Below are 13,848 nucleotides of genomic sequence, written 5' to 3'. Positions count from 1 at the left end.
GTGATGGTGCTGAGGAGGACTATACAGAGATAAGGAAATGTGGACTTTTGAACACTGTTAAAATTAAAGGAAGATTTTATAATATTTCTGTAAGGCAATTTGGTGTTATGTTAATGATAAATAGATATAGAGATAATAAAAACTGAAATTGCAAAAAAAAATTTAACAAGTCATAATAAGAAAATAAACCAGTTAAGCACAAGGGCACAGGCCTGCAATCTCCCAAGTTCAAGGGAGAAGATGTGAATGGTAGAAGATGTGAATAGACACATTGCCAAAGAAGATACATGAAAGTACACAAGCACATATAAAGATCTAATTGGAAAATTAATAAGATGAGATAACACTACATGCCGTTGTAAGACTAAAATACTCTCCTGATTGACAGTATTGAGTAAGGCAACTGAAATTCTTATGTGTTCCTGGTAATAATCCAAAATGGTACAGCCCTTTGCCAAACAATTTGCTGATGCTTAGGTGGCTCAGCCTTTTCATTAGGAGATGGAAGCCTGCATGCAGATGTTTATGGCTTTGTTCACAATTGCCCTGAACTGTAAACAGCTCATGTGTCCATCAACTGGAGATGAGTGGACAAACCAACACATTGTCACACTGAAATAATATTTGGCAATGAAGGAAAAAAACAGCAGTGCCAGCATTATCAGGAGTCTCAAACACCCTGCAGAGTGAGATGTGCGATGCTCACCTGATGTTCTGAAGGATGCAGAACTGCGAGACACAAACACATCAGCAACCACAGGGCCGGGAGCAGGGCTGAGGACTGTCTGGCCAGGGGCTCAGAGGGCTGGGGGCATGTGGCTCTTGTGCATCTTGATTAGGGTGGTGAGTGCGTTCATCAAGATATAGAATGGTAGAACTACAAAGGATGAATTGTAGTGATGTGAATTAGGCCTTAATAAAACTGGTGTTAAAGAAAACAAAACCAGGTTATTTATCTTGCTGGCTTCCCATCTGCTCCCTCCTCTGCCCCACCATACTCCCTTTCTGGCACAAAGGCCTTGGTACTTGTGGTCCTTTTCTGCCTGCAGGGTCTCACAGGTATGATGCCTTCCTCCTGGGAACTTCTTGACCATCCTGTCCAAAATTTAGCCCTCTGCGGACTTCTTTCCTCTCCCCACTTTGCTCTTCCTGTCCTTGGCACTTCTCACTGTTCAATGTACTGGATTTCTTTACTTTCTGCTACTCTGAAGAACAGAGTACAAACTCATAAAGGAAGTTTTTAAATTTTTTTTTATTTTCTGATTTTCTGTCCTGACACCTAAAACAGTACCTAACATCTAATGGGTGCTTAGTATTGTTGATTGAGTGGATGAGTGATTGAACTGCTACTGTGTCACTTCTAAATTCCCATTGCTACCCTCCCACACACAGGAAGCACACATGCACACACAAGCAGCACAAAGAGGCAGCACGCATGCACACAGGCAGCACAAAGAGGCAGCACGCATGCACACAGGCAGCACAAAGAGGCAGCGCACATGCACACAGCAGCACACACAGGCAGCACACATGCACACAGGCAGCACAAAGAGGCAGCGCACATGCACACAGCAGCACACACAGGCAGCACACATGCACACAGCAGCACACATGCACACAGGCAGCACACACAGGCAGCACACATGCACACAGCGGCACACACAGGCAGAACTCATGCACACAGGCAGCACAAAGAGGCAGCGCACATGCATACAAGCAGCACACACATGCAGCACACATGCACACACAAGCAGCACACTGCACACAGGCAGCACACACAGGCAGCTCACATGCACACACAAGCAGCACACTGCACACAGGCAGCACACTACACAGACAGGCAGCACACTGCACACAGGCAACACACTACACAGACAGGCAGCACACTGCACACAGGCAACACACATGCACACAGGCAGCACACTTGTGCACACAGGCAGCACACTGCACACACAGGCAGCACACTGCACAGACAGGCAGCACACTTGTGTACACAGGCAGCACACTGCACACACAGGCAGCACACATGCACACAGGCAGCACACTACACAGACAGGCAGCACACTGCACATAAAGGCAGCACACTGCACACAGGCAGCACACATGCACACAGGCAGCACACTACAGACAGGCAGCACACTGCACATGAAGGCAGCACACTGCACACAGGCAGCACACTGCTCACAGGCAGCACACTGCACACAGGCAGCACACATGCACACATAGGCAGCACACATGCACAGACAGGCAGCACACAGCACAGACAGGCAACACACACACAGGCAGCACACTGCACACAGGCAGCACACATGCACACAGGCAGCACACATGTACACAGGCAGCACACTGCACACACAGGCAGCACACTGCACAGACAGGCAGCACACTTGTGTACACAGGCAGCACACTGCACACACAGGCAGCACACATGCACACAGGCATCACACTGCACACAGGCAGCACACTGCACAGACAGGCAACACACAGGCAGCACACTGCCCACAGGCAGCACACTGCACACAGGCAGCACACTGCACAGACAGGCAGCACACATGCACACAGGCAGCACACACGGGCAACATACATGCACACAGACAGCACACTGCACACACAGGCATCACGCTGCACACAGGCAGCACACTACACAGACAGGCAGCACACTGCACACAGGCAGCACACTGCACACAGGCAGCACACTACACAGACAGGCAGCACACTGCACACAGGCAGCACACTGCACACAGGCAGCACACATGCACACAGGCAGCACACATGCACACAGGCAGCACACTGCACACACAGGCAGCACACTGCACAGACAGGCAGCACACTTGTGTACACAGGCAGCACACTGCACACACAGGCAGCACACATGCACACAGGCAGCACACTACACAGACAGGCAGCACACATGCACAGACAGGCAGCACACTTGTGTACACAGGCAGCACACTGCACACACAGGCAGCACACTGCACACAGGCAGCACACATGCACACAGGCAGCACACTACAGACAGGCAGCACACTGCACATGAAGGCAGCACACTGCACACAGGCAGTACACTGCTCACAGGCAGCACACTGCACACAGGCAGCACACATGCACACATAGGCAGCACACATGCACAGACAGGCAGCACACTGCACAGACAGGCAACACACACACACACAGGCAGCACACTGCACACAGGCAGCACACATGCACACAGGCAGCACACATGCACACAGGCAGCACACTGCACACACAGGCAGCACACTGCACAGACAGGCAGCACACTTGTGTACACAGGCAGCACACTGCACACACAGGCAGCACACATGCACACAGGCAGCACACTACACAGACAGGCAGCACACTGCACATAAAGGCAGCACACTGCACACAGGCAGCACACATGCACACAGGCATCACACTGCACACAGGCAGCACACTGCACAGACAGGCAACACACAGGCAGCACACTGCCCACAGGCAGCACACTGCACACAGGCAGCACACTGCACAGACAGGCAGCACACTTGTGTACACAGGCAGCACACATGCACACAGGCAGCACACACGGGCAACATGCATGCACACAGACAGCACACTGCACACACAGGCATCACGCTGCACACAGGCAGCACACTACACAGACAGGCAGCACACTGCACACAGGCAGCACACTGCACACAGGCAGCACACTGCACACAGGCAGCACACTACAGACAGGCAGCACACTGCACATGAAGGCAGCACACTGCACACAGGCAGCACACTGCTCACAGGCAGCACACTGCACACAGGCAGCACACATGCACACATAGGCAGCACACATGCACAGACAGGCAGCACACTGCACAGACAGGCAACACACACGCACACAGGCAGCACACTGCACACAGGCAGCACACATGCACACAGGCAGCACACTGCACACACAGGCAGCACACTGCACAGACAGGCAGCACACTTGTGTACACAGGCAGCACACTGCACACACAGGCAGCACACATGCACACAGGCAGCACACTACACAGACAGGCAGCACACTGCACATAAAGGCAGCACACTGCACACAGGCAGCACACATGCACACAGGCATCACACTGCACACAGGCAGCACACTGCACAGACAGGCAACACACAGGCAGCACACTGCCCACAGGCAGCACACTGCACACAGGCAGCACACATTCGCACACACTCAGCACACATGCACACAGGCAGCACACACGGGCAACATACATTCACACAGACAGCACACTGCACACACAGGCAGCACACTGCACACACAAGCAGCACACATGCACACACAAGCAGAACAGATGCACACACAGGCAGCACCCTGCACACACAGGCAGTGCACACGCACACACAGGCAGCACATTGCACATACAAGCAGCACACATGGGGCACATTTCACACATGTGCCCACATATTCCTGCTGGCTGGGTGCTTTTCAGATGGCTCTGGCCAGCCTCCACACTGGTGCTTCTTCCTACTGTGCCTTTTTCTTCCAGCACCTTCTGCATCCCATCTTCCCCCCAAATCTTTCCTTCCCTCTGCCTGCCCTAGTTCTGCCTGAGTGGGGGGCTTCAGGATTGCTTCTAACATTTGTCTTCCCTCCCCAATTGCCCTTGCCCAGCTGGGGCAAAGCAGCACCAGTGTGATGCAGAGCTGAGAAAGGAGATCTCCTCTGTTTGGGCCAATCTGCCCCAGAAGACCTTGGACTTGCTGGTGCCACCCCACAAGCGTGAGTGGGAGGGCAAGAAATGCCCTCTACCCCCATCTGCCCCATCCCTCTGAGGCAGGGAGGGAGAGGCAAGGGTATCTTGTCTTGCAGAGGTGGTCTTCTCCCCTGGTCCCCTGGCAGGGACACTGGATGGCTCAGGGACTGTGGGAGGTAGTCTGGAGTCCTCCTAGTGTGAGAATGGATTGTAAGACATCCGGGGAAAGGCAGAAGGGATCCTAATTAAGGATATGAAAGAGGAAGTGTTTATCTTGGAGGGCCCTGGTGTGGCCAAGGTGGGGGCACATCAGCCCCACACCAGGTGGGACAACTGCAGCATCTGGAGGGTTCAAGAAGCTGAGCAGCTATGGCCTGAGAGTCCCTCAGCCTGAGGGCATGTCCTAAAGTCCACGTAGGGGGTGGGAGGTGAAGGAGAGGGCCTGCCTCACTACCTCACTCTGCCCATGTTTTCTGTGCTCTTTTTCCTCCAAACCTCTACCTCTGAGTCCTCCCTTGCCTGCTCTTCTCTCTAGCTGATGAGATGACGGTGGGGAAAGTCTATGCAGCGCTGATGATATTCGACTTCTACAAACAGAACAAAACCACAAGAGATCAGATTCACCAAGCTCCAGGAGGCTTATCCCAGGTACCTGGCTTCAGGATTCCAAGAAGCAGCACTCATGCCTACAAGCCCTGGCCTCTTGGGAACTGGGCAGTGGGGAGATTTGCACCCTGCTTAGAGAAAGTGCAGGAGCGGGAGGAGGCTCTAGCCCAGTTTTCTGCTCTCCATGGACTGTTGCCTTGTGGTATCATGGAGCTCCTGAGCTGGAGAGCTGCTCTTAAGGGGCAGAAGAAAGAGGGCTGAGGATAGAGGCTCTGGGTGACATCCCTCTTTTGTGATAGGCAATGGGAGAAAGATGCCAAGTGTCTGAGGAGGGGTTTTTTAGCAGGTGGGAGGAGAACCTGTTGTCCTTGCATGTAGGCAGGGCCACCGCTGGTGTTGCACATGGCTCTGACCAGAAAGGTTTTGGGTCCATCTTTCTGGTGCTGTCACAGCTGTGTCTTTAGTGGGCACATGGAGGCTTTGTCTGGAAAGTTCTGTAGTTGCACAGCTTCCTAGGGTACTCGCCAGACCGTGGATGGGACACCTGGTGCTCACACTGCACCCCTTCCCGTGCATGGCATGCACACACAGTCCAGAGCTCCAGGCAGAAGTCCTGCAGTTGAGGGGACATGAAGCTGCTCTACTGTCTGTAGCCGTCTGGACCCTGACTTGTAGGAGGGACCCTGACTCTCAGGAGTGATGAGCTCTGCCAAAGCCACTCACGGGGCAGACCTGTAGGAGGTGTGAGGGTCCCCCACCCACTGCTCTGATCACATGTTCTTTTTTGGAGGCGGGACAGGGAAAGCAAGGGGCCCCTCACTGTAGGACAGGGAGCTCTGAGCTGGGCTTGGGTGGGAACAGGCTCCATCACATGCCACGTGCGACCCCCATGCTGAGGGCACGTCAAGGTCCACCAGGCTGGCCCCTAGAGCAGTCCCTCTTCCTGTGCCCTTCACAGATGGGCCCGGTGTCCCTGTTCCACCCTCTGAAGGCCACCCTGGAGCAGACGCAGCCAGCTGTACTCCGAGGAGCTCGGGTTTTCCTTCGGCAGAAGAGCTCTACATCCCTCAGCAATGGTGGGGCCATGTGAGTGCCATGTGGAGGTGGGGTGGGCTGCAGGGGGCCCAGAGCCAGTGGGAGAGGAAGCAAAATTCCATTTTTTTACCCTGCCTGGCTCTCACTTCCTGCTGGTCTCAGATTTGCTCCCTGAGGGGCTCATTGGGAACCTTGATAGCTCCCAAGGATGGGAGCCCCTGGATCCCATCCTGGCTTCAGGGACTGGCCCTGGCCACCTGCCCACTCTACTGTGGGTGCAGCCAGATGCCCTCTGGTGTGCTGAAGGGAAGCCTGGGATAATCGTCACCATGAGTGGTTCTCCACTCGCCAAGTTTGTGGGTGGACTTGCAGGTGACTCCTGCGATTTCAGGCAGCAGCATAGAGCTGCCAGCTAGGACAGCTTGGCGACAGGTGCTCCTCTCTCTCCTCCAGCTTCTGCTCTGGTGCCTGCAGACCATCAGAAGCTGTTGCCCCACCTCAAGCCCACCCTTCCTGTCTGCCTGTCAGTGTTCTCTCTTCCTGGCTCCTCCACATGTTGTCCTAGATCCCCATTTTGGAATTGATTTCTGAGGCTATTGTATTTCATACACAGATCGGTCATGTCTTTTCTATCACTTAACTTTTGCCATATCACTTAGTGCCAAAGCCATCATCTCTCCCTGAGGGGTGGGGCAGTCTCCACGGGGCAGGGCTCTTGCAGGCTTCCTGGACAGCTTTGGTTTGTGAGGTGTATGTTGTCTGTCACCTGTCATCACCAGTGGGCCCAGCTGCCTTGCACTGGCCCAATGAGTGGCAGGCACCCAGGATGCAGACCCTGCTAGAACCTGTGCTCCTGCCCAGTGGAATGCAACCTAGTCACCCAAGCACTGTACAGCAGGCCTGTGTCCAGTTGTGGGTAGTGGGCAGTGCAGAGGAGGATGCAGAGTTCAGGTGCTATGAGGAAGAGCCGTCCTGGCCTGGCCCAGCCCTACAGCACCCATTCTATGCTCTCCTTGCTGCAAGTGGGTTGGGGGCTCCAGGTTTGTGTGTAAGAGTATGTGTTACAGATGTATGAGTATGTAAGAGTGAATGAACTTGAGTGTGTGATAACATACGTGACAGTGTGTACATGTGCCAAGGGTATGCATGTGCGTGCATGTGTGTCTATGGAGAGAGTGTGTATACAGATGTGTGCATGTGTGTACATGAGTATGTGTTAGCATGTGTGCCTGGTAGTGTTTGTTAGAGGGCATGTGTGTCTGGGTGTGTGGAGGGGAGGGTGTGTATAAGAAGATCAAAAGGAGACAGAATCCAGGTGCAGAGACAAAGTGGCAGGTTGGCAGAAAGGCAGCGAGCTCCTTGTCCAAGTTGCCAGCCTTATTTTTATCAACAGGTCATATTGGTCACTGGCATCAGTAGTGCATTAGTGTTCATTGCATCATTAGGCAGGTTACAGAGTTAGCAACAATATGCACCTTATTCCTCAGTTACATACTGTAGTTGCAATGTGCAATGTGGGGAGCTTTGTGTAGCTCTCAAGAAAATCCATTGTTTAAAGTTACTGTTTCGTGGACAGGTTCAGGCTGAGCATAGCTTGATGAAACATTGTGGTTGTCTAATGAGAGAGTTCCTTTATTCCCAGGAGCTGAGTGCCTGAGACAGGGTGGAGACTGATAAGACTCTAGCACAGAGCCTCCTCAGGCAGGGCACTGCCACAGCAGCTAGGCACTGCACATGTATTAGTTATCTTACTAGTTCCTGGGGAAACTGCAGAATATTCCAAGGGTGGAAAAAGGGTGCCGGTTATCTTCCTGGAGTTTGCTCACTAGAGGAATGCTGTCCTGTACATTTCCACAGCAAGAATCTTTACAGGTGTGTGCCAGGTGTGTGTGGTAGAGTGTGTGTGCCTGGACATGTGGGGTGGGGGGCATGTGTGCCTGGGTGTGTGGGGGCAGGGAGGGTATGTGCCTGGGTGTGGGGGGGGGCATGTGTGCCTGGGCAAGTGGGGGGTGAGGGTTTGTGCCTGGGTGAGTGTGTGTGTGTGTGGGGGGGGTGTCTGGTGAGTTTTTGGGAGCCTGTGCCTGGATATGTGTGGGTGGGTGGCGGGGGGGTAGCTGCTGAGTGTTGGGGACCCTGTGCCTGGGCGTGTGTGTGGCGGGGGTGTGCTTGCTGAGTGTTGGGGAGCCCGTGCCTGGGCATGTGTAGGTGTGTGCCTGGTGAGTTTTGGGGAGCCTGTGCCTGGGTGTTGTGTGTGTGTGGGGGGGGTGTGCCTGGTGAGTGTTGGGGAGCCTGTGCCTGGACGAGTGTAGGTATGTGCCTGGGCGTGTGGGGGTGTGAATGTCTCTTGGGTTGCTCTGGGCCAGGTGTTCAGAATCAGGTACCCTGCAGGTGGCAGATGTGGCTCTTAGAGGGTAAAAAAAGCACCTGAGCTCACTAGGTTTGTCAGATCCAGGTCCAGCCCTGCTGTCCTCCCAGTGCCAGTCTTCAGGGGCTGCCTACACACTCAGTGTGGAGGGTGCCTGCAACACCCTTGGAAGACGGAGGCCATTCCTCCCAGAAACCCTGCAGGGGCAGGTCTGGCCTGCTGCCAGTATCGCCACGGTGGTCAGCAAGGCTGGCGCTCTACATGGAGCTCAGTGTGGGGACAGGATCACCAGTGCGAGGGAGCTCTCCCAGCAGACCCAGTGCCTAGTGAGGGTAGGTCGGGAGCAAGCAGGACTATGTGGGTGGATGCCTGAGCAGACAGCAGAAAGCTGGGAAGGCCCTCAGGCTGGGGTTCAGGGAGTCAGGAGCTGCCAGCAGGGGACCCCTGAGAAAGGAAGCCCAGGACTAGCACTGGGGCCAGCGTCTGCCATTTGTCAGGAGGGACAAGCCCTGCACCCATTTCACAGATGAGCCCTTGTGGGGTTGAGGAACTTGCTGATGGTCCCTGGATCAGGAGGTGACAGGTACAGATTTCCCTCAGAATGAGCACTCTGAGGCTTCTCTGCCCTTGGAGTCCCCCGCCCCCCAGCTCTGACTCTCATGGGCCTGAGCTCTGCAAGGGGCCTGCACTTGGTTCCAGCCTGCACAGCCATGCTGGGACTCCTCTGACGGGGAGGGCTCATTTCAACCATGGAGAGGTGGCCGAACCCCTGGCCTTGCTGAGGAGAGCCAGTGAGGATTCCTCAGCAGGCATTTTGCAGCCTGTGTTCTATCCCTACAGAGCATCCCTCTTCTCTTCTGCAGACAAACTCAAGAGAGTGGCATCAAGGAGTCCGTGTCCTGGGGCACTCAGAGGACCCAGGATGCACTTTATGAGGCTAGGGCACCCCTGGAACGTGGCCACTCAGCAGAGATCCCTGTGGGGCAGCCAGGAACACTGGTGAGCCCTCCCTGGAGGGGGTTACATGAGCTGGAGTGGGGGTGGGTAAGACCGTGCCTTGTGGGGTGTGACTAGGAGGCTGATGTCCCCCCAGGCTGTGGATGTACAGATGCAGAACATGGCACTGAGGGGTCCTGATGGGGAGCCCCAACCTGGGCTGGAGAACCAGGGCCGGGCTGCCTCCATGCCCCGCCTGGCAGCAGAAACACAGGTGAGTAGTCTGGAGGGGTCTGTCCAGGGTGAGGGTGAGTGAGGGCCTTACCCCGTGAGTCCTTTGAGTGAGGAGACCTAGGGTGGGGAGAAGCAGGGTCCCCAAGCAGCCCCACAGGAGACTTCATGGGTAGCCCCTGTAGCCTGACACTGTAGCCCCATGGTCCTCCAGGGCACTGCGGGCTGCACAGGGCAGTCCACCCCTCACATGTGCTCGGCCTTTTAGGGGACGTAAAGGACCCGGTCCCTGATCTGTGTTCGTCCCCATCTGCCGTACCGCCCATTCTCCATCTTTATTAGCTGTGGAGCCTGCTCCCCAGTTCTGTGTCCCCTCAGCACTGTGTCCCCATCTCTGCTCTCCCTGGGACTCCACTGTGGCCACACAGCCACTGCCTGGGTCCAGGAAAGGGTTCCTCGTGCCTCCCCCCACCTGGCCTGTCCTGGTCCCTGACCCTCTTGTCTTTCTGGACCCCTGTGTCTGTGGTGCATGTGACTAAGGAGCAGGGTACCTGGCTCAAGGGGCTGAGGCTCTGTGTGCACTCTGGGACAAGCACCTTCCCAAGGACACAGAGGGGTCTGCTTGGAGGGACTGCAGAGGCCTGAGCCCCCACCCTGACATTCAGGGCTGCCTGGCTGCATGTCTCCTCCTTGCTGCCCACACCTCCTTCCTGTGGCTCCTGGTTCGGGACATTGTCTCTTCTGCTCTTTGCATGTCCTTACTCATGACCTAACCTGACCCTAACCGGTGCTCACCCTGACCCTCACTATCCTTTCTTTCTTCTTGCTGTTCTTGCCTCTTGCCCTGAAGCCCCCATAGTGGCCAAGTGTACAGCAGCTTTCTCATCCTCGATGGGGGTTGGCTGTGCCTCAGCCCCACAGGGAGAGCCGCTTTCCATAGTGCAGCCTTGGGGGCAGCTTCAGGGACCAGTCTCTCTGACAGATTGAGGAAAATGATCCCTAGGCAGCTATGGGCCCCGCTTGGGATTCTCTACCTAGGCCAGTAGCCCCACTCCTGGCTGCACACAGGGCCAGGCACCTGTGACCCCCAGCAGGTTCCTTCTGACTGGGCCTGGGCTGCTCTTCTCCCCCATGCCTGCCTTACCTGCAGCCCTGTGCTTCCCCAGGCCCAGGCCACGCACCTCCTTGTCCTTTTTCCTTGCCCACAGCCGGCCCCTGATGCCAGCCCCATGAAGCGCTCCATCTCCACGTTGGCCCAGCGCCCACACGGGGGCCACCTCTGCAACACCACCCTGGACCGCCCTCCCCCCAGCCAGGCACCACATCACCACCACCATCGCTGCCACCGCCGTAGGGACAAGAAGCAGAGGTCCCTGGAAAAGGGGTCCAGCCAGCATGCCGACACAGATGGCGGTGCGTGTGGAGGGGCCTGGGGTGCCTGTTATGGGGCTGTGGCTTGATCTGGGGGATCCCAACAGCCCACAGGAATCCTCTTCCTTGGTGTCTCTCATGGCCCCAAAATGGGCTAGGGCAAGAGGAGTGAGTTCTAGGTCTGGGGACCAGTCAGGACCACATGCCACCCGCTTCCCTTCCCCAGCACCGCTGAGGTGTGTCCTGCTCCCTGTGAGGACTGGGTCTGGAAAGGTCTTCCTGCCTATGCTGGGCCCAACTAAGCTGACTTCTCCTCTTCCTGGCCAGCACCAAACAGCGCTGCAGGGCCCAGCCTGCCCCCAGGAGAGGGGCCCACAGGCTGCCCGCGGGAACGGGAACGCAAGCAGGAGCGAGGCCGGTCCCAGGAGAGGAGGCAGCCCTCGTCCTCTTCCTCAGAGAAGCAGCGCTTCTACTCCTGTGACCGCTTTGGAGGCCGTGAGCACCCTCAGCCCAAGCCCTCCCTCAGCAGCCACCCCACGTCCCCAACAGCAGGGGAGCCGGGACCGCCACCACAGGTGAGTGGCAGGGTGTGTGGGCCCCTTTCAACTCCTTCCCCCAGACCACCCAGCTGCCCTGCTCTGCCTGCCGCCTGCTGCCTGAAGGGCCTGAGCTGCACTGCTCCTTGCTGCCCACTCAGCCTGTACTCCAGCTGCTGTCCCTGCGTGGTTGTGCCAGGGGCTTGCTGCTCTCCCAACCACTTCTTCACCTCCCGCCTTGCTGTGCTGTGGGAAAGGGCCATCCCCCAGTGCCCTCCCTCCTGCTTCCCATGCCTCATGACCCCTGCTGCCTTGTGCTGCACACTGTGTCTGTTTGGTTTGGTTTTATTTTTTGTTTGCTGCTCTTTTTTTGTGTAGGGTAGTGGTTCAATTAACGGGAGCCCTTTGCTGTCAACATCTGGTGCTAGCACCCCGGGCCGAGGTGGGCGGAGGCAGCTCCCCCAGACACCCCTGACTCCCCGCCCCAGCATCACCTACAAGACGGCCAACTCCTCCCCTGTCCACTTTGCTGGGGCTCAGAGTGGCCTCCCGGCCTTCTCCCCTGGCCGGCTCAGCCGTGGGCTTTCTGAACACAATGCTTTGCTCCAGAGAGACCCCCTGAGCCAGCCCCTGGCTCCAGGCTCTCGCATCAGCTCTGACCCTTACCTGGGGCAGCGCATGGACAGCGAGGCCTCTGCCCACACCCTGCCTGAGGACACACTCACCTTTGAGGAGGCCGTGGCCACCAACTCAGGCCGCTCCTCCAGGACTTCCTATGTGTCTTCCCTGACCTCTCAGTCCCACCCTCTCCGCCGTGTGCCCAACGGCTACCACTGCACTCTGGGACTCGGCACTGGCAGCCGGGCGCGGCACAGCTACCACCACCCAGACCAAGACCACTGGTGCTAGCTGCACGGAGACCATGCGCCTCAATGCGGCAGGCACCTGCGGGTTCCCGTTGATGAGTTTTATCATCCATGCTGGGCTTCAGGGCCGCAGCCCTAGGAGGAGGGGCCCGCCATGCACCTCCTTGGTGGAGGCTCCCGTTCCTCTCTCCTTCTTCCTCTTTTACACTGGATGGACTAATAAAGCCCTTCTTAGAGGGACATGGCTCTCTAACCCCTCGTGTTCTGCCTCCCTGGGTCTCATGCCACACATCAGAGCCTAAGCAGGGCATGGCTGAGCTGAGACAGACCTGATGGGTCCAAATCCCAGGTCTCGGCCTCCAGCATCCAGAGCAGGTGCCCAGAACCTCGTTGAGGAGGCCTGAGCCTCGTGGGGAGCACTCACATCCCAATGTGTGCTGGCGGGCCGGGCAAGCCTGAGAGCGTGGGAAGAGCCCAGCTGTGGCTGGCAGCGGGCCTCCTGCTCACGCGCTGCTGTTGCTCTTGCCACTGAGCCGCAGATGGCGTAGAGTCACACTCTTCCTGTCCCTGGACACTGCGGCCCCGCAGGGACTAAGTCTGGAGGATGCTTCTGGTTGCAGCACTCTTCACTGTCATTTCTGTGTACTTGATCTGGAACATAGAAAAGCAGGGGAGGAAATGTTGACTTTAAAAACCAACCTGTAGGAAGGTCTCCACTGTTGTGTGCTCCTGTGTGGACTCCCCCAGCTTGGTCCTTCCCCGGCCGCCCTGGCTCTACCGCTCGACCAAGTGCCTGACCTCTGGCTCCTGGCATCACACGCTGGGCGAGTCCTCTGAACCATCGGGTGGATGGTGTGAAAACTGCTCCTAGTGGCCAACAGGTAGAAAGCTGGTAGCCCTGGACGACAGCAGCACATCACAATTGGTGACAGGTGACTGCCCCATGAACCTCCCGCAGTGAGGAGGTTCTAGGAAGCCGCAGAGCTGCAGGGCCTGTGCTTGAGTGAGGCACTTTCAGTCTGTTCTATGTCTGATTCTCAGGGACGGATGCCTGCCAAGGAGGGCGTGATCTCTGTGTGTGAAGTGTTCACCGAAGGCTGAGGAGATTGAAGGGCCAGTGGGGAGGGGGAGACTTGACCGAGGGCTGAGTGTTGGGCCATCAGGCAGGAGGGAGCAAGTTGCCGGAGGGG

General features: G+C 56.5%; 1 protein-coding gene across 1 annotated transcript in view; it reads left to right on the top strand.

Moving 5' to 3' along the window:
• CACNA1B (calcium voltage-gated channel subunit alpha1 B) overlaps positions 1 to 12,804 on the top strand; it is a 173,664-nt gene extending 160,860 nt beyond the window's left edge. Inside the window, exons 39-46 of the mRNA XM_081281719.1 lie at positions 4,631 to 4,738; positions 5,248 to 5,360; positions 6,277 to 6,404; positions 9,582 to 9,717; positions 9,812 to 9,928; positions 11,094 to 11,298; positions 11,584 to 11,831; positions 12,171 to 12,804. Of these exons, the coding sequence (XP_081137845.1) occupies positions 4,631 to 4,738; positions 5,248 to 5,360; positions 6,277 to 6,404; positions 9,582 to 9,717; positions 9,812 to 9,928; positions 11,094 to 11,298; positions 11,584 to 11,831; positions 12,171 to 12,701 (1,586 nt within the window). The 3' untranslated portion in view covers positions 12,702 to 12,804. The remainder of the gene's footprint in view (positions 1 to 4,630; positions 4,739 to 5,247; positions 5,361 to 6,276; positions 6,405 to 9,581; positions 9,718 to 9,811; positions 9,929 to 11,093; positions 11,299 to 11,583; positions 11,832 to 12,170) is intronic.
• Positions 12,805 to 13,848: the final 1,044 nt, after the last annotated feature.

This window comes from Spermophilus citellus (genome assembly GCF_964194105.1).
Source record: "Spermophilus citellus genome assembly, chromosome: 2".
NCBI lineage: Eukaryota > Metazoa > Chordata > Mammalia > Rodentia > Sciuridae > Spermophilus > Spermophilus citellus.
The sequence above is the reverse complement of the archived record's forward strand: the minus strand, read 5'-3'. Positions and strand labels throughout refer to the sequence as shown.